We start from the raw sequence: 24,464 nt of genomic DNA on the forward strand, positions 1-24,464 counted from the left end.
CGCCACTTGGCAGGCAACACAAATCTGGGGAATGTCCTGCAGGATTGTCCCCTTTGCTATGACCCTGCAGCAGCACTGACATCTCTGCAGGCTGTTTGTCTGCATCTGGGCTTCTGTTTCTGGAGAAGAAATGTGTTTTCAGTCGGATTTAGCTTTTGCCTATCGCTGTGTTAACCTTAGCAAGTCCAACTCAACGGGTTTTTCTGCTGGTGAGGAGCTGATCCTGGCTTTGGGAACGAAGGGGTCAGGATGGCCTCAGGTGAGTTAATCTAGAGATGTGAATTTCCTTACAAAGCTGCACCTCCAGGGGCTGAGAGCACCCTCACTCCTCTCCTGGCTGTGGCTCAGAGCTGGGCTTTGTGCCAGCAGCCGGCTCCTGCTCCAGCCTGACGCTGTTCCAGATGTTTTCCCAGCTGCACACGTGGTGGGCACGTGGCTGGCGCTTCCCTGTGCTGCAGAGCAGGTGCGTGACCCCAGGGGACAGGGCTGTCAGCCCGCTCCGGGTCCGGCGTGTCTCGGTTCACGGGACAGCTGCAGCGCTGTTCTTCAGCGCTCCCCGCATCCGCTGGGCTGCTCGGGGAGCTCGCGCCTCCAAAGCCGAGCGCGGGGGCAGAACCCGGCCGGAGTTTTGTCAGTGTTGGTAACTCAAGAGTCATTTTCGGTGGGCAGAGGGGGCGTGTGGGCTGGGCCTGGCACATCTGGCCAGAGCCGCCGCTCGCGGGGTCCCCGCTCCAGCCGCGCGCGCGCCCCGCCCGCGGCCAGCTGTGCGCGCCAGATGTGCGGATGGGCGGGGCCGGCGCCTCGGACACGCCCCCTCCCGCTGTCAATCACCGGCGGCGACCCAATGACGGCCCGCGACACATCGAGGCCCGCGACCAATCAGGGCGTGGTTGTGATTTCCATGGCAGCCGCAGCCGCGCGGCTGAGGGGAGGCGGCGGCGGGGTCGCTCCCGGAGCCGCTCCCGTTCCTCGTCCCGCTCCCGATCCCGCTCCCTGCCCATTGCGATGGTGCCCGAGCGGAGCCGCGGCGGCGGAGGGGCGGCCGTGCCGCTGCTGCGCGGCTCCAGCCGGGCGCGGGGGCGGCGGCAGCAGCAGCAGCGCAGGTGAGGGGCCGGGGCAGCCCCGCTGAGGGCCGGGCGCGCTGCTCCCCGCGGCTCGGCCCGGCCGGTTCGTTCCCAAAGTTTCCCTGCGGGCGGGACGAGTCGCGGCTGGGGCTCCCGGGGCGCTCCCGGTGCCTTTGTTCGGTGCCGCGGTGGGGCAGCGGGGGTTTGTGCCTGCGGGCAGGTACGGAGCGGCTTGGCCGGGCAGCGAGCCTGGCTCGGGCTCCAGGACCCCTTCCCTTCCCTTCCCTTCCCTTCCCTTCCCTTCCCTTCCCCCGCTCCAGCCCCTCAATGTCCCCCCACAATTGAGGGGCGCACAGCTGGACACAGCACTGGAGCTGTGGCACCCTCAGTGCCCAGCTCCCCTTCCCTTCCCTTCCCCCGCTCGTTTCCAGCCCCATCGGTGTGCCGGTTTCACAGTTGGATGGGTTTATGGCAGGGGACCGAATCTGTCGCGTTGCTGGCAGTGGGTTCGCTGCCGCCGTTGGGATTTCCGTTTGTTTTTGTGACTGTGCCGTGCAGGTTTTTGTGGATCCGGGTGGGTTTGCTGTCAGCGAGGAGTTTGGTTCTCCTCAGTACCTCGGAGCGCTGAAATCCCTCCGAGGGGCGCGCCGAGCAGGAGCTCATCTGCTCCCAGTGTGACATTTTTCCTCTCCTTTCCCCCTTTTTCCTTCTTTTTTGTGTAACTTTAGAGAGCTCGAAGCCTCCGTGTGTCGCCAGTAAAATTCCTTTTGTTGAATTGTTCTCCAGCAGGAGCTGTAGATATTAACAAATGCTGTCTGTTTTTCCATAACCAGGAGTATGTTGGTAACTCTTTTTTGACCATTTTCTATGCAAATCCTGATAATTTGCTGTATATATTAAGTATATATGTAAGTAGAGCAGAATAGATAAAGATATTTCCTTTCATTTGAAGCAGAACTACTTAATTATGTGATTTTTAAAGTGATTTTAGAGGCCTTAAATGTTGAAAAACCTAAAAATGTTGAATTCTGAGTGCTTGAGTAACAAAACTGAATTTCATAATATGAGCATATGGGGTTTTTTTACCCTGTATAATGTGGTTGTAATAGAAATAGTGAAATTATTACATATTGCATTGTATAATATTATTACATATTACATATTATTACATATTATTACATTACATATTATTACATATTACATTTTGTGTTGTATTCCCTGATATGGAAACTTTCATTTAGGGATGCTGAAAGAGCTTAGGGTAGATGTTCCTCTAAGAAATAACTTCAGTTTCTAAATGTGCATTGTTTTGAGGGTGATTCTTGAGAATTCCCAGTATCTGCTGCCTTTCCAATATTTATTTTAAGAGAGAAAAAGTGAAAGGTGCAGGAAGAGGCAGGGAAGAAACTGATAGAGTTAACATTTACTTTAAGTCCTAACAACGTTTTCATTTCTCCTTCTCCAATGGAGTGATGATGGACAACAGCACTTTGGGATATTTTTCCATTCAATTTAGCCACTGTAAAATACATTTCCTGTGTAGTTTTGTGTGTGGTAGTCAGGCTGTGCATCAGAATCCTCTCTTTCTGCAGGGTGTATTTTGGAGCCTGCTCCATAAAGCCTTGGGAGGGGAGGGGGTGTTGGCATAGCCCAGAGAATCAGGGGCTGGGCAGCTCTCCTGGAGAGGAAAAGGAATCCCAGGAGCATGGTGGGAAGGCATGAGGGGAGAGACAACTTTCCAATGGTGTCAGCTCTTCCCCTGCTTCTCTCTTGCTCCTATTTTCTGGCACAAAAAGCTCCTTTTTATTGGCTTTTTGTTGTGAGGATGCCTGTGGAGCCTCATGCCCTGCTGGCACAGAGCTGAGTGTGACCTTTCCTCCCAGCAGAGTTCTCCAGAAGAGTTGAGCTCAAAAAGCCCTTCACATTCTTCAGAGCTTTACATTTCAACCAACCCATCAGAAAAGCCTAAGTTCAAGGGATAAAATGTGTGAGAACCTTCCTGCAGTGGGAACTGTAAGGGGAAGTTGCTCATTGCACTTGGAACAAATCAGGAACAAAATCAGGACCAAATCCCATTAAAAAAAAAACAACAATCCCATAAAATCTAAGCTGTGCTTTTCCTAGAAGGAGATCTGATGGTCACAATGTGAGCCAGGAGCTCAGGCCATGGAAGCAGAGGACAAGTGAATCACTGAGAAATGCTATATATATATCTGGGGCTGTGTTTTATTTTGGGAGGGATGATGCCACTGGCACTGCCCTCTCAGTTTAGCCTGGAAAAGCTCTGCTGGAACAGGAGAAGGGAGGTGCTCCCTGTCCAGCCTCCACAAAAGGCTGAGCTCTGCAGCTCCAGAGGATTCCTCCTGACAGCCTGGGCATGGAGCAGCTTTATTCCTCTGCAGGGAATGTTTGAAACACCAACAAACCCCAAACTAGCATGAAATACGAATGGACGACTTGCCTCTTGACTAAGCTAAACATTTGCAACATTTTTTGGATGAACTTGAGGAAAAAGGTCTCGACCTGCTGCGTGGAGGGGAGGGCAGGAGGGTGAATTGTGTGCAGGAGAAGGAAACAAAGCAGAGCAGTCAGTTCTGCTGTGCTCACATCATCTGAGGCTGACTCATAGGCCTGGCTTTTCTGGGCAGAAAATTCACTTACAGACAATTCTGCTTGGCTGCACTGTCTTGTGATGAAAATGTAGATCCTAATTCTTTTTTTCTGGGAATTCTTTTTTGTCCTGGCACTTGAAACTTGCTGCAAAAGGCCTTTCTGCCATTGCAGTCTTCTAAAACTTCCTCAGCTCCTGTTTTGTGTGAGGGGGCTGTGTTTGTTTGGGTGACTGTGGGGTTTGTGTTGAGAATTTTTTTAAATAAAATCTGTCTGTGCTTGTAAGGTGAGTGGCACTTTGCCCTTCTCAGATAAAAACCCCACAACATTTCAAAGCTCAGAGGGCTTGCTGATTGCCCTGCTGTGATTTTGAAACGCTGTCAATTTAATTCCTGTTAACAGCAGAGCAATAATAACTTTTACAACCCTTCAGGCTGACAGATGTGCTCCAGAGCACTTACTCATGGGGAGGAGGGAAGGTGGGGTTTGTTTGCAGAAGGGCAGCAACTTTCATATGTCATCCTCATCCCAAAGAGCTTTCCTTGCAGCTTCAGGCACAGAGGGGAGTTTGCTGGCTTGGAGAATAAATGAATTTTTGGAGAGGAGCTGTTCCTGACTGCTGCTCTCTGCCTTTGCTGACAGACAGAGCCCAGCTCTTTGTGGCAGTGCATGCTCCAGGTGTTGCTTCCAGGTACACAGAGCACTTTGTGGCAGTGCATGCTCCAGGTGTTGCTTCCAGGTAAAAAACCAGGACAGAAGGTTGTAGGACACTTAAATCCTGATTCTTTATGGTCTTGCAGCCTTTGGCAACTTTGAACTTCCCAAAGTTTGAACTCGAGTGAAGGTGTTTGTGGGTGATTGATTGGGGGTTTTGCCACATGGCTGGGATTTTGGTGGTGTAGGTGAGTCAATACTCACAGAAATTTAGGAAACCTCCTCACAGTCTGCAGCACTAATGGAATTCACAGCTGGAATTGTGCCCAGAGGGAATCATCACTTGCTTAAAATTAAATTAAAGATTTCAGCCTTCAATCACCAGCTTTCCTCCAACACTGAGAGTTCTTCAGCTTTGTTGTTAAAGCTGGGTTTATTTTATTTTGGTTGAACTGATATTCTAATATAAATCTTAAATTTGACCTTGACGTGCTTTTCTCCAGTGATCACCTACCTAACTTCTGCATTTGGGGATGTTGGTGTATCTTCAAGGAGTAGGTTTTAGTTTGGAAGGTGAAGATTTCTGTGGAGGATTTTTTTTTCCTTCCTGAGGAAATTAGTTTTGTGGCATTTACTCAAACTGAGTAATGGTAGGGATTGGAGGAAGTGTAAATATTTGTAGGGCTTGTGTGCTCTGTGCTGAAATGCTGTTTCTTCTGTCTTAACTCTTCTCTCCAGTGGGTGCTGTATTTAAAGAATTTTAAAAGATTCTGTAATATTTGTTAGTTTTAAGCACAACAATTTCCCTTTTCCTAATTTCAAGTTAGGTCTGCATGCTCATCTTTCAGAAGAGAAACTTTGGTTTTTGGTGTGGAAATATGAACTGATTTTGAAATATGAAATATTTCTGAAATATGAACTGATTTTTGGTGTGGAAATATGAACTGCATCATTTATTTTCATTTCTTTTTGAGCACTGTTCAGATGACCTCCACTTAAATTTCTGGGAATTTGAGGGTGGTTTTTTTTTAATGTTCAGATATTTAAGGTCCAGTTAAAGCAAAGAGAGATATGTGAGTAGAATGAAACTTGTCACAGAGGATGAATTGTTCCTGTGAGTGGTGTTCTGGCCAGAGACTCTTGGCCACTTCACAGGAAAAGAAGGGAATTATCTTTGAGCTGTATTTGAGTTTAATTTTGGTAACAGAGACTAAAAGCTGAACTTTGAGTGGAGTATTGTGACAGCTGTTGATTAGAATAAGCTTTGTTAATTGGAAGGGCAAAACCCTCTCTTGGATGCCCTGGCAGAGAAAAACCCAGCAGGAATTCCCTGCTTTTCCCCACTGTGAGTGGGAATTCTGTCCTCTGCCTGTCCTCCCAAAAAACAGGCCCAGGGCTGGAGAGCCTCCCCAAATCAGCATTTCTGAGTGAACCACTGGATTTTAGAGGGAAAAGGTGGAGTGGGTAATGCTTTGGAGGGAGCAGGGAGCAGGCAGGAGGATCCTGTGTGCTCAGGGATGTGTCCTGCAGTGCTGACAGAGATGGAAAAGCCTGCAGGAAAGCAATCATTTCAATTCAATTTCAAATGTTGGCACTACCTCCGTGCTTGGAGCTCCTCCCAATTAAAAGCATCTGTGATTCTGAGTGCTCAGTGAACTATTTCAGCCCTGAACAGCCAGATCTTCCTTGAAATTCCAGTAGAGTACTAATTTCATTGGAATTTTGGGAAGAAGAGTCAGTTTTCAGCCCACCTGATCTGAAACTCCAAAGCAGGTGAACTGCAGAACACAGGTAAATGATTGTCTCTACATTAACTGTTAGAAATGGGAAAATAAAAATACAGGTGGAGTCATCCAGCAGCAGAATAAAGATTTGTCTAAGCTACTGTTTGATATTATCTCTGATATTCTCTATAAAACGTGGCATGTTCTTAGTCCTTCTTGGAAATGGAATTCAACAGACAGATTTTGAAACTCTTTTCTATCTAAAAGTTTTGTTCAGACTCTTATGTGTGTCTAGAAATCATTTAAATATTTTTCTTTTCATCTGTAGAAATGAAAATTACTTTTGAATAATGCACTTTTATGAAGCTGAACTAAAAAAGAAATGAAAAGAAGAAACGAGAAACTTCTGAAATTCAGAAATTTCTTTCTGAAAAAGAAAATGAGAAACCTTGCTTGTATTTTGGGGTTTCAGTCTGAATCTTTTCTCATCTCTTGGAAAAGTAATTCCAAGAGAAATTTCTTGTCTTACCTCTAGGAAAAGTAATTCCTTGAGTAATTCCAAGAGAAATTTTTTGTCTTACCTGTAGGAAAAGTAATTCCTTGAGTAATTCCAAGAGTAATTTCTTGTCTCACCTGTAGGAAAAGTAATTCCTTGAGTAATTCCAAGAGTAATTTCTTGTCTCACCTGTAGGAAAAGCATTGTAAAAAAATTGTGAAGCATTGTAAAAAAATTTCTAATTTTGTAAAAAAAAATTCTAATTGTAAAGTAAAAGTATTGTAAACGGTATTGTAAAAAACTTCTAATTTTGTAAATACATTTCTAATTGTCAAGTAAAAGTATTGTAAAAGGTATTGTAAAAAAAATTCTAATTTTGTAAATACATTTCTAATTGTCAAGTAAAAGTATTGTGAAGTATTGTAAAAAATCTCCATTTTGTAAAGTAAAAGTATTGTAAAAAAATTCTAATTTTGTAAATACATTTCTAATTGTCAAGTAAAAGTATTGTGAAGTATTGTAAAAAAATGTCTAATTTTTTTTTTTTTCTCCATTTGCCAGACCTTGATTTCTTTGGGCTTGGGATCCCCATGGCACGTGAACTAGAGGATACCTCGGAGTAGGAGGTGCTTTGGCCCTTCCCAAGATGGTGGGCAAGCTGAAGCAGAACCTGCTGCTGGCGTGCCTGGCCGTCAGCTCGGTGACCGTGTTCTACCTGGGCCAGCACGCCATGGAGTGCCACCACCGCATGGAGCAGCGCGGGCAGCCCCCGCGGGGGGACAGCGCGCGGGCCACGCCGGGCACGGCCCCCGCCAGCCCTGGCAGTGCCAACGGGAGCCTGCCCTACAGCAAGGACATGCCGCTGATCTTCATCGGGGGCGTGCCCCGCAGCGGCACCACGCTGATGCGCGCCATGCTGGACGCGCACCCCGACGTCCGCTGCGGGGAGGAGACCAGGGTGATCCCCAGGATCCTGGCCGTCAAGCAGATGTGGGCCAGGTCCAGCAAGGAGAAAATCCGCCTGGACGAGGCCGGGGTCACGGATGAGGTGCTGGACTCGGCCATGCAGGCCTTCCTGCTGGAGATCATCGTCAAGCACGGCGAGCCCGCTCCCTATTTGTGCAACAAGGATCCCTTCGCGCTGAAATCCTTAACTTACCTGGCCAGGATTTTCCCCAATGCCAAATTCCTGCTGATGGTGCGGGACGGCCGTGCCTCTGTGCACTCCATGATCTCCAGGAAGGTCACCATAGCTGGCTTTGACCTGAACAGCTACAGGGACTGCCTGACCAAGTGGAACCGGGCCATAGAGACCATGTACAACCAGTGCATGGAGGTGGGCTTCCAGAGGTGCATGCTGGTGCACTATGAGCAGCTGGTGCTGCACCCTGAGAGGTGGATGAGGACTCTCCTCAAGTTCCTGCACATCCCCTGGAACCAGGCAGTGCTGCACCATGAGGAGATGATTGGAAAAGCAGGGGGGGTTTCTCTTTCCAAGTGAGTATGAGCTTCGCCCTTCACCTTGTGTTGTTTTAAAATAGTGAATTTTGTGTATAAAAATCACAGCTTGGTTTCAGTTTCTCCCTTGGGCAGCTGATTTAGGGTGCATCTTGAAAAAAAGTCAGTGCTAATGAACAGTTTGCAATCTCAGATTGGTTATGTGTGTAATGTGAGCAAACTTTTAACAGTCAAGGCCAAATTGAATTCGAATATCTGATAGCAGCTTTGCTTTTCTCTGTGCCCCTAAATAAACCTGAGCTGTTTTATCTAGACTGGTGTCACCCATCCCAGCCACATCACCCATTTGATTTCAGCAACAATATTGTTGTCAGTGCAAGAATGGCCTTGGAGCTGGGTTTGCCAAGAACATCCTCTTCCAGGAAACTGGAGAAACTGCTCCAAGAGAGTAGAAAGCAGAGCTGGCAGCTTTTCTCCTGGCATGTGCTCCCAAAATGACAAGCATTTTGATGAAAAGTAACCTTGTTGTAAGCAGAACTTTCACTATTCTCTTGGGCCATCTGTGCACCTGATTCAGCTGCTTTCAGAATCCAAAATTCAGCTCTGCTTGGGAAAACGAGATGGGTGTTGCTAAAAGATAATCTGATTTATTCTCTGGTTAAACTGCTCTGGTTTCTTTGCCACTGTTCACAGCTGAACAGCTGAAATACAGAACTGTTTCGTCTTTACATTGAGAGAGAAAAATGTCCATTTTTGACGCTCCTCCTATTTTTGAATCTTCCAGATTAGTTTTTAAAATCCTGAATAAGGAGCCCTATTCCAGCAGCAAAGCCTGCCCAGTTAAATTCCTCAGCTCCTGGATTTGGAATATTCAGCACTGGCCAAGAGCTTCTGAGTGAGAGGCACCTTGCACACACAGACTGATACAGAGTAATTCTATTTATTTAAACTCCAGTTTTGAGAAATAAAAATGGGGACATTTCCTTCATTTAATGCCTAGGAACACAGCTGTGGATTTTCTAATATATTGTAAGGGCATTTGATTTAAAACAAATACAAAATTATTATCAGTGACTACAAAGCGAACTTTAAACTCGGGTAACAATTAGATATTTACACTGTGGAGGTTTCACATCACCATTCCCACTGCAGGAGCAGCCTCCTCTGTTCCCAGGTTATCAGGAAGGGATCTCATCCCTTTTTTTTGGCAGTGTTGTTCAGTAGCAGAGTGAAAATGTGGAAATGTTAACCTGAAGCAGGGCACTGTGGTGCCTCCCTGGAACCTGATCCACCTGGGAACTTCTCCCTAATTCCTGGGGTTTGTTGCTGCTTCAGCAGCTCTGAGTGGAGGTAACTTATTTTTACTTTTCTTTTTTTGATGGTTACCAAGCTTTAAGTATCTTGTAAAAAATAACTGTGTAATCCCATTTTAAGTGTCTTGTAAAAAATAACTGTGTAATCCCATTTCTAGTAAAATATTACTGCCTACAGCTTCCAGATTGGGGTTTTTAAAATTGATGGACCTTTATACTGTAAAACTCAACCACCTCACTGAATTCTTACTAATATTTCTTATTATCTGGTGGAATGGGGTGTGAGGAGTTGAGAAAATTGTTTATAAAGGTTAAGAAAATGGCTTGTTCAAAGTCAAATGTAGTCAAACCTTCACATTTAAGACAAAAGAGTGTGGACATGTTCTTGTGACCCTCAGTTCAGTCTGGTGCCAGGGTTCTTTGTGCCTTTATTATCTCTCAGGAGATGATCTGGGGAAGCAATTTCTGATTTCAGGAGACTCTGGCAATGGTGGAGAAAGACTGAGAAATGGGTGTTGTGTCTGGGCTGGGTTTATCTCATCCAGTACCTTTGCAGTAGGTGGTGAAATTTGGTTTTCAGTTGCAGATTTGATCATGATTTCAGTGACTGAGGCTTTCAGGGGCTGCAGAAAACCCAGTGAACATCAAAACCTGAAATGCCTGTGTTGTGTGTTTGGGATTCCAGTTGAAACTGTGCAGGGAGAGCTTGGGATTTCCCAGTTTGCCCTTGTTCCAGTGAAAACCTGCTGGGATATTGTGTAAAAACTTCTGGAAACAAGCAGAGCCCCCTGCTTTAATCATCTCTCACTCACCTGAAGGAGCTCCAGGTCTTAGACAAGGCTCAGCATCCACTTCAGATTCATGCTGCTGCCTCAGGGCCAGCCTAGGATGCCTGGAGATGTTTGGATTGTTGCAGGTATTTTTTTAAAAGAAATCTGACAAGTTTTTTGTTATCTTGGCAAAATATTTAAGATATTTAAAAGCGTTTTTAGAACGAGATCACAGTGTCACTAAAAGATTTTTATGTCCATGCTATTACCTGCTAATAAATGTTCAGAATTTATTTCTCACCCCTTCTTTTGACTTTTATCCAGGAACACTGCAAGGGCTGTAGGGATGTGCAGGATTTGTAGGAGTGGGGATTTTGTGGTTTGAAGTCCCTGCCAAGGTGGCTGTTGAAGGAATTCATTATGGACTCCATGCTCTAACCAGGACTGTTAATTGAGCTCTGGCATTTGCCTGAGTGAAAGCAGCTGTGCTGACCACTGATGTAAAGAAATGTCAACCCCTCTAGAGCAATTTTTATTAGGTTTTTTATGGAAATAGCTGTCTAGGCAGAATTACTTCAGAATTTGCTATATTTAGTACATAGCTCTCGTTTGATTCTGGTACAGATGCAGAATTATTTGGGGCTAGTCCTGTGTGCTTCCCAAAGCTGAAATTTCCTAGAGCTGGAATCACTGCCATATAATCAATTTTCCCAAGAATTGGTGCTCCCTTGCTTTTCTGTTTGGATTTTTACATTTTTCTTTCTTCCTGCCCCCAGTCTGTCTGCTCTCATGTTCCTCATAAGTTCTTTATCTGAGGAATCTTTCCCACAAATTGTTTTATTTTCCTTCCCACCTTAACTGAAAGCACATTTAACCAGACCAAATGTGGAGCAGTGCATTTTTTATCAGTCCTTGGGAGCAGCTAAATGTAGTCCCTGTTATCAATCACCAGGAAGTGTTTCATGCTGAGGGCATTGTTAGCAAAGATTAAAATGACAGAGGGACAAAACACACATTTAAAATTTGACATCAGGGTGGGGAATCCATCTGTGACAAATTTAGGCTCAAATCAATCTGTAACACCCATTTTGGGGGGTCCAACACGTTCTTAGCCAGGCTCATTTCCTGGTTCTCCCAGCATCACCCTGATTTTAAATACTCAAATCAATTTGTAGTTTTGGTGAGGAGGTTTTAGGCTTGGCTGGCTCTAAGGATCATAAATCTTACTTTTTTCAAACATCTTGTGATAGTTTTTTCCTGAGTGTCCCAATCCACCTCTGGGCTCCTGTTGTGGTGCTTTGAATTTCTGAATTTCAATTTTTAGCAGCTCTTTTCTTGCTAATTCAATGTGGAGTCAGATGCTCATCTTCTAATTAGAAAGATCACAAAAAACATTACCTAAACTTTTCAATTTTCCATCCAGCTTAGGAGCTCAGTCCAACAGCCCTGAGAATGTTGAAATTTAGTCACAACTCCTGGTCCCAAAATCCCCTTCTGAGATCCTGCCTTTGGTTTGAGGCTCTGCTAATGGCTGAAGAAGATAAAGTGAAAATTCTGGGTGTTTTTTAGAGGTTTTTTTGTCAGCTCCTTCTCAGCTTCCATAAAACACCAATCTGAAGGCCCTGCTTGCCAAGGCAGTTCCTTCTGAGCATTTCCCTGTCTGGTTTGTTCTTTGTTGATTGTATTTAAATTATTTCACCTTGCTGACCTTCAGCACTGGATGAGTGATTTCCTTCCTCTGGCCTGGCAGGATTTTAGCTCTGCTGAGGAGTGAGAAAGAGGAACAAGGTGAACTCTGGTGACTGGTGTGTGCTCAGCATCAGCTGTGAGGCAGGCAGAAATATTCCTTTTATATATCCAACAACATCCAAAATCTTTCTGAGGTCAGGAAAAGAGTTTTAAATTATTTAGAGTAAAATCTCAGGGAGTTTTCAATTATTCAGCCTGAGTTCTGTTCCAGGAATAAGCACAGTAAAGAAGTTGTGTGTCTTACAGTCATAAAGACAGAACAAAGCAGTGCCAGATTTCTTCCCTGGAAAAATAAAACACACCACAAAAGTAGAGCAAAAATGAAAATTACATTAAGACTGTTGCTTAAATGAACAAAAAATCAATTATTTTCTAAATATGGCATTAATTGTGCATTTGCCATTAAGATCTGTGTAAAGACCAAACAATCAAAGGAATGGTTATGGAAAATATTTCTGTAGTTTGTAGCTTTCTGTCATCTCAGGTCTCTCTTTTATTAAACAAGTTTAAAAAAAAATGAACCACAGAATGGTTGTGAGAAGAAATAACACATGGATTGGAATTTAGAATGCAACTTTTAATACATCCTAGACAATTAAACAGCAAATGTGGGAATGTGCCAGTGGGAAAAGAGATTTATATGTAGATGTGGGTTTACTTTCCACTTAACTGTTCTTGGACTTTCTCTGCTGCTTTTATGGAATAAAGAAATTATTTCAGCACAGTGTGAGAGCCTAAACCTGACAGCATCTGCAAATATTGTGCAAATTATTCTCATTAAAACTTCACTTCCCATCAGCTCTGTGGAAAACATGAAATTTTGTGGGGGAGAGAAGAAAAATGGGAGAAAAAAACCAAACAAAACAAGCTAAAGGTCTTAATGCTATTTAATAATTGGTTGGAAATAGAATAGAATGGAAAGAATAGAATGGAAAATTAAAATTAATTAATAATGGAGAAAATAATTTTTTTTCTCCTTCCCCAGGGTTGAAAGATCCACTGACCAAGTGATCAAGCCGGTGAACGTGGAAGCCCTGTCCAAGTGGGTTGGGAAGATCCCAGCTGATGTCCTGCAGGACATGCCAGTGATTGCCCCCATGCTGGCCAAGCTGGGCTACGACCCCTATGCCAACCCCCCCAACTATGGGAAGCCAGATCAGAAGGTGGTGGAGAACACCAGGAGGGTAAGGCTTTTGTGGGTTTCATTATTGGTTAAACGGGTTTGAGCTCTAGAGCAGGAGCCTTGTGTTGGTCTGGGCATTTGGAGTCTGTTTCTCACACTTCTTGCTGCTTCACAGTGTGTTTTATTTGGGGGAAAATGAAGGGATTCTTTGGGGTCTTGAGCTCCTTGCTGTGTGGAGCTGAACCTCCTGAGAGCTGCCCAGAAATTTGGGGAACTGGTAATGTCAGTTCTGAACCAAAATTTGTGTTCAGCCTAATCTTGGGCCTGCCACTGCTTGGATTTGCCTTGGCCATTTGTGCTGTGTAAATGCTGTATTTTCATGTGAATATAATACAAAATACCCTCAAAACATTTGCTTTCCAGTGGCATTATTCTTCTTAATATTGCTGATCTTGGCCATCTGCTGAGAGGTGTTTATTGGGGTAAATGCTGTTCCTGCAAAGGTGAAGCTTTTAGAGCAGACACAAATCAAGATGTGTAATATAAAAATTAGACTGAGTCATAATTAACAGTGGGAAAAGCCTTCTTGTCTGGATTTCAAACTTGATGAATGAGCTCAGCTTTTTATAGATGAGGCTTGGCAGAAGCTCTGTCACAAAATTACACCCCAAATACTCAGTAGGGTTTGAAAAATGACCCATAGAAAACAGCCCACAATGATCAAAATGTCTGATTTTCCAATTCTTTGTAGAACAGCCCAAAGATGGAGCAAAGTCTGCTGCTGATTAACCTAAACTTAAGGATTTGAGTCTGAATTTAATGTTGTTGGAATTTGAGTAGTTGGGCTATTAGAGCTGTTTATCCCTGGAGGTATCCGTTGAAAAACTCATTACCATTGTTGGAAATAGAATTAATAACTCTGCTTCTGTTCTTTTTGGACTTAGTTTATTAAAAGAAGGTGACTTTTTCTGCTGCAGCAGAGTAATCAGGGAAAAAATTGAATTAAACTATTTCAAAGCACTGTCTTCCAGCAGCCTTGTGATCCTGAATAAACTGCTTGGAATACTGATGGGAAGGAAAAAGGAGTTGGGGTTTGTGAAGTCCCTAAACACTCTTGCATTATTTCTTTTTAGAAAAAAAAATGTCATTAATCAATAATCAGTGTATTAAAGGCTGGCAGGTTGATTTTTTTAATTAATAGCTGATAGCTCAGCATGGAAAAAGTAACACACCCTTTTTGATTACAATTTAAAGGCTCCCTGTTTTAAAAGGCTCACAAAAAAATTAAGTTGTCTGCAGTTAAAATAAGTATTCAGTACTAGAAATTGCAAATTTTATTGGTTGTGTCTCACTGATAAAATTGACAGAAGTTTTTGCAGCCTGCTGACCTTTGTGAGGCCTCCACCTGTGTGGGGCAAGCCCAGGCCAAGCTGTAAAAATTGTCTGGATTTCTGTCTCTTCTTGAAATGGATTTGATTTCAAAATACAAGAGAAGGATTCAGGCAGGAGCAACTGTAAAGAATGAAAACCTAATTTCAAAGGCTACAGCCTGCTGACCTTTCTGAGGCCTCTCCTGTGTGGGGCAAGCCCAGGCCAAGCTGTAAAAATTGTCTGGATTTCTGTCTCTTCTTGCAATGGATTTGATTTCAACATGCAAGAGAGGGATTCAGGCAGGAGCAACTGTAAAGAATGAAAACCTAATTTCAAAGGCTGAGGGTTTCCTGAGGCTTTTTCCAAGTTTGCTTTGAAGGATAATTTGTTTGTTTACTGATGCTAAGAGCAGCTGTTAAAAACTGAAGCTGATCTAAATATTGCAGACATATGGAACACTCATTAATATTTTGGCTGCTATTTTAATTTAATAGCTTTCCTTACAGCCCCAGACAGCATTTTAATTTTGTTGTTTATTACAGTTCCCAGTATATATTTTTCTAGTCACTTGTTCTTTGCCAAAAATCCATTTGCGTGTGTGGTTTGTACAGATAAAATGAGGGAGGTGTTCTGAATGAATGCTGAAAGCAAGAGTTCAAGATGGTTCCTCTTCAAAACTTAGAATATTTCTTTAAAAACAGAGCAACATAAAGATTTCAGACTGTTCAGACTCTGGTGTGTGAGTTTGGCCCATCAGGGACAGCCCTTGTGGGGTTTCCTTTCTCCTCCAGGAACCTGTGCTAATTTATTCCTTGCTGCTGCAAATTGGAGAAAAAAAAAACCCCACATTTATTTAAATGGATAAAATAAATAAATCTGGGTTTTTCCAGAATTCCTTGCTGCTGCAACCTGGAGAAAAAAAAAAGCATTTATTTAAATGGATAAAATAAATAAATCTGGGTTTTTCCAGCCTTTTGGAGCTGGCACTTGGCGAGTTAAATGTGTTCCTGTGTACTCTGAGCTGGGGAATTTGTAAATCACTGGAGCACTTCCTTTGCTCTTGCTTTCTTTAAATTTCTTCACCTGGGTTAACCTTTCACAGAGTTTTGTACTGGGTATCTTGAATATGGATGAAGCTGGCCAAAGGAAATCTTTCCAGAATTGCTTTTCAGTGCATTGTAAGAATATCTGGATCTTGTTTGTAGCCATTTATTGGCTTATTTTGTGTTTGGAAGCAGCTCTCTTATATTTATATTTGTATTTGTGTCTCCAAGACTTTAAAATGAACACAGAATTTCAATTGTATTCATTGAAAACAGATAAAGTTTAGACTTCTGTAGCTGAGCAAAATCTGTCTCTTCTTGGAAAAGACCACAAATTGCACTTAACAGTGGAAATAATGCTCAACAATTTAAAGCTGCTGCTCTCAGTCATGGAAGTGAGAACCAGCAGTGTAAAAATTCCTAAACCAAGGGCTGGTACTGGAGAAGAATGGAAAGAGATGGCTGGTGTGGTGCAAAATATTAGTTTTCCTAAGCTTGCTGAACACTCAAGTGCTGTTCTTTATTCCTCTTTTCTCCTTTTCTGTCCCCTGCTGGTGACTTCCGTATGTACAGCTTAAATATAATCTTTTTCTTATTCAGTCTGGAGAGAAAATGATTATTTTCTGTAGCTAAAGGACAGTGCTTAAATTAGAAATGCTATCTCCTCGTAGGTAATGCAAGGGAAGCAGTGCTCTCTGCTAAATTTGGATTTTTCACTTGCCTCTTACCTGTGGAGGACACCAAAATGCTGAGGTTTGGTTTCTGTGCTCCTGCAGCACAGCACAAAAATGAAAAGAAGCAACCTGGGATGGTGCTTTGACATCTCTGCTTTTGTTTGAGGAGCTAGCAGAGCATGAAGGGAGCTCCATCTCTTCTTGTGTTGCTGTCCCAGAGCTGTGCTAGGAAATAAAACATCTCTGGCAGGAGCTGCACTGGGCCAGCCCCGAGCTCAGCAGATTTTCTGATGGGTTCACTATCAAAGCCATTAACTTTTTGTTGATCTGTTTTCTGTTCAGCCTGACAATATTATCTTTTCTGACAGTTTCTCTTGTCTCAGTTAAGGAATGCAGAGCAGAGAGAGCAAGCTCTGGCCAGGCTTGTGCTGTTCTCTGGGACCTCTCCAAGGAGGTGATTTTGCCTTCACTGAATGTGTTGTGGTTTTCTTGTATTTCTGTTGCTGAGCTGTTAATTTGTCACTGCAAGGGTTCCTTCCTTATAGATACATAATTACTGATTGTTCTCCCGTAGAGTTTTAACAAGTTCTACATCCTGAACAGAAAGGAAATCAACATCCTGAAGAAAATGAAGTTTTCATCTGCAAATTATGCAGAAAATGCAAATAATTGAGCTGTGTGTGAGCTGGTAGCCCAGTGTCTATGGGTGAAATACAAAAGTGCTTCACTCCTCCTTAGAGCAGTGTGTGATGTGTCCTTATGAGTACTGTGAGATGCTGTAAAAGTGAATTTCAGTTTGCCAGAAGCTGCTTTGTTGTGTTATGGTTGGCACAGTGGTTTCCTCTCCCATCTGTCATGAGTTACATCAGATTTTCTTTGGCACGTCCTTCCCACTAAATAAATTTGTGTACTTGGAATACACACTCCAGTAAGTTCTTTTAACTTCTTCATGGAGTTGTGCTGCCTGTCCTGGAGAGATCCAGAGGTGGAAGTTACAGAATTCCAGAGAAGGAGCCGTGGTTTTCACCAGCACTGTTCAAATACAGTTCTGATAGGTTGGATATTAGGAAAAAGCTTTTTACAGAAAGGTGATAAAGTTCTGGAATGGCTGCCTGGGGAGGTGGTGGAATCCCCATCCCTGGGTGTGTTTGACAAAGCCTGGATTGGCTCTGGGTGCCAGGGTTCAGCTGAGGGGTTGGGGCTGGGCTGGACTGGACTCGATGATCTTTAAGATCTCTTCCAACCTGATTCTGTGAATTCTGTGATTCTGAAATACAGTGGCTCTTCCACTGCCAGCCCAAAGCTGTTCTCCAGCTCTGCTTTATGTTCAGCTAAAGGTGTTTTATGTTCAGCTGATGGCAACACCTAGAGATAAAACCAGAGTTTGCTCACTCCAGTCTCATGCCTGGTTTACATTGTGAGGAACCATCTCCTGTTCAGAGTCCGAACATCCATGACAGCCAGGATTTCAGGAGTTTCTCTTTGAGCTTTTAAGGGCAGGAGCAATCTCTGATAAAGGTAAAAAGTGTATTTATCCTGAGGGATGGGGGTAATTGTGCTGTCAGAGGTGTTTGGATGCCCAGCTGCTCAGGGCCCTGCATCTCCATTTTCAGTGATTAACCTGATCATGAAGGCATTTGGCTTTGTGGGTGTTTTCTCTGATATTTAAAACAAAAATTTGGGGGTTATTCAATCTTCCATGGGACTACAACAGCACAGACTTTCTCAGTGTCCTCTAAATTTGTTTAATATTCCCTTTAGTGGGTGTTTCTTCCAACATGTGGATTGTTTCTCTCCAGAGGTGCTGCTATCCTATTTTGACAACAAAAACAACACCTTAAACCCCTTAACTCTGCATAAATGTGATTAATAATGTATAAAGAGAGTTATTACCAACCAAAATGCAAACTGAGGTGTGGTTGGAAGCTGCCTTTTGGCAGCCAGTGCTGGGCCTGTGGAAGATCCTGCTCTCTGTTGTCCCTCCTGGGTAAACATTTACATCTCACATGGCCCTTCCTTGGCAGGGCCAGCAGAGGTGAAGAATTGTGTAAACCTTTAAAGCTGCCTTAAAAGTTCAGGAAAATCTGGAAGATGAGCACTCCATGTGCTCTGGAGTGGGTCTAGAAAGGGGCTCGGCTCTGGTTTTGCCAGTGTTCTTTAATTTTTTTTCCTTTTACAATTAAACATCTTGTACTCTACAGCTTGGATATTTTAAAGTTTACCAAGTCCAAGCACACTCGGTTGCAGGATGGCTTTTACACAAAAAAACCCATTATTTTTGTGTACTGGAACTGACCAAATATAATGGGACTCTTTCCAAAGCAGACAGGAAAGTGGGTGAAAAAAAAAGCTTTAATCTTCTATAAAAAAGAATTGTAGGTTATACTTCTGTTCTGAAGTTCTCTGTGTTTAAAGGGGTTTTCTCAGGCAACTGGATGTGAAACTTATTTTCTGATCTCTTTTTGAGAATAATATCCATTCAATTTGGCCATAAGAATGTGTTTTGGTTTTTTAATAGAACAGCTTGAATACTGCCAACACTGAACAACAAACTGACACAGGCTTCAGATCCCCCTCTTCTGCAATTCCATTTGGACTTGCAAAATAATTCCCTTAGAAATGGTAAACCCCATTTCTCCTCAATTTTACTGAATTCTTGCTTAGACTGGAAATAATTCCAATATCCTGCTTCTGTCTCTCTAGTGTCACTGTGAGTGATGTGTTCTACACTTATAAATTGGTCAGAAAAGAATTTGGATTCTGAAGCCTCTTTAATTACTTTGGCTGCAGATGGAGTCATTGTTTTTAGAATTTCTGGATTGTTTTGATCCCTGGGTTTTGAATCAAAAGGGACCATTTATGTTTTTGGAACTACTTTAAACCAGTTTTTATGCAGTCTCCTCCTGACAAAACCAGCCCTTAGGTAATGTCAGTTCTGAACCAAAATTTGTGTTCAGCCTAATCTTGGGCCTGCCACTGCTTGGATTTGCCTTGGCCATTTGTGCTGTGTAAATGCTGTATTTTCATGTGAATATAATACAAAATACCCTCAAAACATTTGCTTTCCAGTGACATTATTCTTCTTAATATTGCTGATCTTGGCCATCTGCTGTGAGGTGTTTATTGGGGTAAATGCTGTTCCTGCAAAGGTGAAGCTTTTAGAGCAGACACAAATCAAGATGTGTAATATAAAAATTAGACTGAGTCAGAGTTGCAGGAGAAGAAAGGAGGAGGATTTTGGTTTGGTCCTTCTGGTTCTGAATCAGTCACAAAGTGCTGTCACCATCAGGATTAATTGGTTTTAAGAATTCCCAGAAAAGGTGAAGGTTCCTGTCTGTTCCTTCCAACATCAGCACCACCTAACACAAAGTCCTGTTTTTTCTTGTGACCCTTGCTGAGGTTATTCTGTAACATTTTTGCTGTGACATTGTTGTTTTGTAACTTCCATTCCTGTTCTCCCAGACACAACCTGCATTTTAATAGTTGGATAAAAGCAGAAAATGAAAAATCCTCTCCTTGATTTATAAATATTTATAATGGAGCAAGGCTCCAATAGCCACACACTGAATTTCAGGGTGACTTTCCTTAATGTTCCCATGGGAATGCCAGTGGCCCCTGGCTGAGTACAGATGAGAGCTGTTCCTATTTTATCTAAACCTTGGAATATCAGAGTGCCACAATGTGGGTGTGCAGCAATTCCTGCTCTCAGTCACGCTGGTGGTTTGGATCCCAGGGATGGATTGAGAATCCAGTCCTGAAACAGGCAGGAAATTCAGAGCTGGCTCAGCTGCAGTCCCAGGCCACTGCAGAATATTGACAAGCTGGGCATGGCTTTGTGTTTGCTCATGTCACATAGGAGAGCAGAGAAAACTGAGATAAACGTCCCCTGATTCCTGCAGCTCCTGCCTGTGACACAAACCAGGGAGGGCAGCTCAGAGCCAGGCTCTGCGGAGCCCCATTCCCATTTCCTGCCTTCAGGGAATTTTCCTGCATAGGTTTGGAGGAGCCCCATTCCCATTTCCTGGATTTAGGAACTTTCCTGAGTAGGTTTGGAGGAGCCCCATTCCCATTTCCTGCCTTCAGGGAATTTTCCTGAGTAGGTTTGGAGGAGCCCCATTCCCATTTCCTGGCTTTAGGGAATTTTCCTGAGTGGGTTTGGAGGAGCCCCATTCCCATTTCCTGCCTTCAGGGAATTTTCCTGCATAGGTTTGGAGGAGCCCCATTCCCATTTCCTGCCTTCAGGGAATTTTCCTGCATAGGTTTGGAGGAGCCCCATTCCCATTTCCTGGCTTTAGGGAATTTTCCTGAGTAGGTTTGGAGGAGCCCCATTCCCATTTCCTGCCTTCAGGGAATTTTCCTGAGTAGGTTTGGAAGAGCCCCATTCCCATTTCCTGGCTTCAGGGAATTTTCCTGAGTGGGTTTGGAGGAGCCCCATTCCCATTTCCTGGCTTTAGGGAATTTTCCAAGTAGGTTTGTGCCCTTTTTTAATTTTTATTTTGAAATGATGGCACAAGAGCACAGTCATGACACTGGGATGATCAGTCTTTATGCTACAGTAGACAGGATGGTAAAACTTTTCAAGTATGCTTCTGTTTTGAAAAAAAAAAAACCAGAATACTTTTTTTTGCCATTTGGAATGTTTATTCTCAGAAGAAAAGAGCTTTTAAAAATTATCCTCTAGAGAGAAGACAATATGTTGCCAGGATATTTAATGTTCTAGCATTAGTGGATGCTAACAACACAAAACTTATTTTCTTTTTTTTTCTCTTTCCCTTAACAAGCTTTTCAGCATTTCAAACAATAGTGAATGAGTGCTTTGAGTAGTATAAATTTTTGTTTGTTTTTCCAGGTCTATAAAGGTGAATTTCAGCTTCCTGACTTCCTCAAAGAAGTGCCACAGGTACAGTATTGAATTAATTTCCTTTTTGTGGGTGTAGCAGCAAATGATATCAAACAGCCGTTGTAAACCACTTCTTAATGAGCTTGATTTTCTGATTGATGGTGAGATTTGCTGATTAACCATGGGGTGGAATCTTGAACTCAGCATCCCAAACCTCTCCTGAATCTGTGTAACTCCAGGGTGAAGAGTGGTCTTGGTCACCCTGAGCTGCCTGAATATTGCTGAGAAATGGAAAGAAAAACTGAGCCTCTTTTGTGGACCAAACTGCAAAGTTTGTTACTTGTAGAGGAGCTTTATCTTTTCTTATCTTGGTTTAAAGCAAGTCTCGTCCAGAGGGCAGAGTTATAAGTACTGAGAGATTTTAAAAATAAATAGAGATGTTACCAAAGTCAGATAGATAGGGGTGGTGTTGATTTAATAGTTAAGTGTGCTATGGAACTTCAGGTTTTACTGAAAATTCACAATTTGGTACCCCCCAAATGCTGTTCTTTGTCATCAGCTCCTTAAGGGACCTGCAAAAAAAAAAAAAAAAAGCCCTTTTTGTGAAACTCTCAAACTGTAGGATCTTGTGGGTATCACAGAACTGTAAAATCCCAGAATGGGTTGGGTTGAAGGACCTTAAAAATAATTTTTTTCCACCCCCTGCCATGGGCAAGGACACCTTCCACTATCCCAGGTTGCTCCAAGCCCTGTCCAACCTGGCCTTGGACACTGCCAGGGATGGGGCAGGTTAAAAAAACCCAGGAATCTACCACAGACAAAGCATTTTGACTTCTCAATTTGTTCGAATAAAAATGATTTGATTAAAAAGGAAAACTGATTTCTTTTGTTCCAGCCAAAGAAGACAGTAGAAAGGCGGTCTCGTGGCAAGATAAAATGAACGTGGAGCAGTGAAGTGGCATAGCTGTAGTGTGTGTTTCATGTTTTCAGAAAATAACCCTGCTGTGGCCACCAAACCTTTCTGAGCAGCCTTTGTGTGATCTCTAACGTGGGCTTGGCTTTTCCCTGGCTCTTTGCCTGCTTGGATCACTCAGTGCTCCTGCTTTGCTCAGCTCTGGAGAACCATCCCAGCCCTGTTGCTGCCAGCATTGTCCCTGTCACTGAGTGTCTGCTCCATGTGTGCTGCTGAACTCACAGGAGCCTGCTGGGGTCACTTCCACGGGGGATTGCTGGTGGGATTGCAGGATTAGCCCCAATAAAGCTGCAGGGATGGGGTGTGCCTTACCAGGAGGGGAAATAATGCTGAGAGGGATTTATGGAAAAGGCAGGGAGATCCTTCAGAATTGAGCACACCGTGTGTAGATGGTGTGCTAGCAAAAATATCCTTGATTTTGAATAAATCCTGGGTTAAATCCTTTAAATCCTTGTTTGCATACAGTGTCAGTTAAATTATGCTGTTTGTGGTTTTCAGTTATCCTGGGGTACCCAGAAGAACCTGGGCCACTCTGCCTGATAAGTTCCTTCTTCACTCCATAGGATAGGGAGGTTCCTGCTAAATGCCAGGAGGTGAATTTATACAATTAGCTTGGTTTAAATACAGTATTTGCCAAAATCTGAGCAGATTTACCCATAGCAAAGACAGACCATCCAAAAGACAAAAATAAGCACTATGGAAGAGTAAAAGAATATTCCTTGAACCATAAAAACCTGATCAAATTGATGCAGATAGTGTTCTCTTTAATATTAACATAAAGTAATTTAAAAGCTCAAAGGTTTGGAGAACAGACATTGGTACTGATATTTTTGTCCTCTAATGTAAAATAGCTAATTTAATTTTTCTTTTTTTGACAGACTGAACCTATGGAATAGAAGATAAAATGGACATTTCTTGCACAGAAGGTAATAAAAGAGTGTTTCAGTTCTGCTCATTTGTTGTTCTCAAGATGATTTTTGTTTAACTTCTGTAACTCCATGGGTAAGATAAATATGAAGATGTGTTTTTTAAAGGAAGTTGCTACAGATGACCTGGTTTGTGATATTTGATTTATCATCTCATAGCCAGTATTTTCAAAAAGCTGCATTTTAGTCACTGAATAAACAGTGACAAAATTACAGGGAGCTGAGTAAATTCCAGACTAGTTAAGGAATGAGTGATGCAAGATTTCCTGTGTTAATCCAGGGCTTTTCTGCTATCAGATGTTCTGGCCTGACAACAAAAGATGGCAAAATTTAAATCCAGTTTAAAAATAGCCCAAAGCAATATGCCCTACAAATATCCCCAGAATAGATCCTTGCGTGGCCATAAATATAAACACCCCAAATATAGCCAAAAGCACTGCTCTGTGTAGAAATAATGGCTCTAAAATCTTCCCAGAGATGAATTACAGACCTTCACTGTGAAATCAATAGAGAAACCATCATCTGTTCACACAGCCAATTTAAAATAACCAAAGCATCAACCTCTGAAAGCATTTAGCTCTGAAAAATGGATTCCAACCTGCAACATTTCTGTCTGAAGCTGCTGCCCAGTTTCTGAGAAACCCAACTGGGAACTTCCCAGCACAACTTCCCACTGGCTCACAAGGCTTTGGGATGGAAGTGGAACATCAATATATTTTGTTTGCACCATGCTGCAAGCAGTCTCTAATGATAAAGGAGGCACACAGCAGCCCCATCCCTACAGGAATGGGATTTGTCCTGGCAGTGGCTTTGCACCTGCTGACACAACAGTGGCTACCTTAATTCTGCATTATTTGTCATTCCAAAAGCCCGTCCTGGATAAAAAGCTGAATGTTACCAGCAAAACTCCAACATAACTTTATTTCTTTTTTCCCTAGAAGATCAGCTGCTGCCTTTTCCATGGGAATGACCCCTCAGGCCTGTCCCCCTGGCTCAGAGGTGTGCTGCTCATGGCCTGCTCTGCTCAGAATGTTCTCTCCTCTTGCTTTCATCCTGGTTTTGTTCCAAATTTTGCTGTTGTGAGCGCATGTAAACCTGTTAAAAAACAACAAAAAAAATCACTGATGTTAATGTAGAACTGCTTTACATTCGCACAACTATTTTTTTAAGGTTTTAAAAAGTGCAAAAGCAATGCCTGTCTCTGAAATTGCTCTTCTGTTTTAATTACAGGGCTCCATCTTCAGATTTTTTTGTTTCTTGTAGCAGTTTGGTTTTAAATGTACAAAGCTTTCAAGAGTGGTCTGTGCTTGTCCTAAAAGATTCTTGGTGGAAAAGTTGTTTGTTTTATTCATATGTGAAAAATGTTAAATATCTTTTATTTAAAAAGAAAAAAAAGTTGATAAATTACATGTACAATTTACAATTCAATGATCTTTTGTATTTTATTTTTCAAAATAAATGCTTTAAATGTGATTTTTGTTTATTTATTTCTTAATTGTCTTGTTTCCTACTTAATATTTAAATAATTCAAGATATTGATGTGTTAGTTATAATTCAAGACATGATGTGAGGGAAGATATGATCTCATGTCCTGGCTTTGGATTTTATTTTAAGGTTTGCAATTTAATGCTTTTTGTGTGCTTTTAATAGCTGGGTGATGAAGAAATACTAAATTG

The 24,464-nt window shown here is 42.6% G+C and overlaps 1 protein-coding gene across 7 annotated transcripts; it reads left to right on the forward strand.

Moving 5' to 3' along the window:
- The first annotated feature begins 850 nt into the window (after positions 1–850).
- On the forward strand, positions 851–24,261 carry TPST1 (tyrosylprotein sulfotransferase 1). 7 transcript variants are annotated; one of them, XM_039720779.1, is made up of 7 exons: positions 851–1,103; positions 7,110–8,045; positions 12,824–13,022; positions 20,899–20,949; positions 21,785–21,860; positions 22,741–22,788; positions 23,727–24,261. In XM_039720779.1, the coding sequence occupies exons 2-5, from the start codon at positions 7,195–7,197 to the stop codon at positions 21,827–21,829; spliced, it is 1,146 nt and encodes a 381-aa protein (XP_039576713.1). In that variant the 5' UTR covers positions 851–1,103; positions 7,110–7,194; the 3' UTR covers positions 21,830–21,860; positions 22,741–22,788; positions 23,727–24,261. The 7 variants fall into 7 exon arrangements, with proteins under 7 accessions (XP_039576713.1, XP_039576714.1, XP_039576716.1 ...); XM_039720780.1 differs by lacking the exon at positions 851–1,103 and adding an exon at positions 1,116–1,284; XM_039720782.1 differs by lacking the exon at positions 851–1,103 and having other exon boundaries at positions 7,195–8,045; positions 23,730–24,261.
- Positions 24,262–24,464: the final 203 nt, after the last annotated feature.

This window comes from Passer montanus, unplaced genomic scaffold (assembly GCF_014805655.1).
Source record: "Passer montanus isolate IOZ18808 unplaced genomic scaffold, ASM1480565v1 scaffold44, whole genome shotgun sequence".
NCBI classification, from domain to species: domain Eukaryota; kingdom Metazoa; phylum Chordata; class Aves; order Passeriformes; family Passeridae; genus Passer; species Passer montanus.

Coding starts and splice junctions, on each gene's coding strand:
- TPST1 (XM_039720779.1), top strand. CDS start 7,195: ATGGTGGGCAAGCTGAAGCAGAACCTGCTGCTGGCGTGCCTGGCCGTC. Junction 8,046..12,823: donor GGGGGGGTTTCTCTTTCCAA/GTGAGTATGAGC, acceptor CTCCTTCCCCAG/GGTTGAAAGATCCACTGACC. Junction 20,950..21,784: donor TCCTCAAAGAAGTGCCACAG/GTACAGTATTGA, acceptor CTTTTGTTCCAG/CCAAAGAAGACAGTAGAAAG.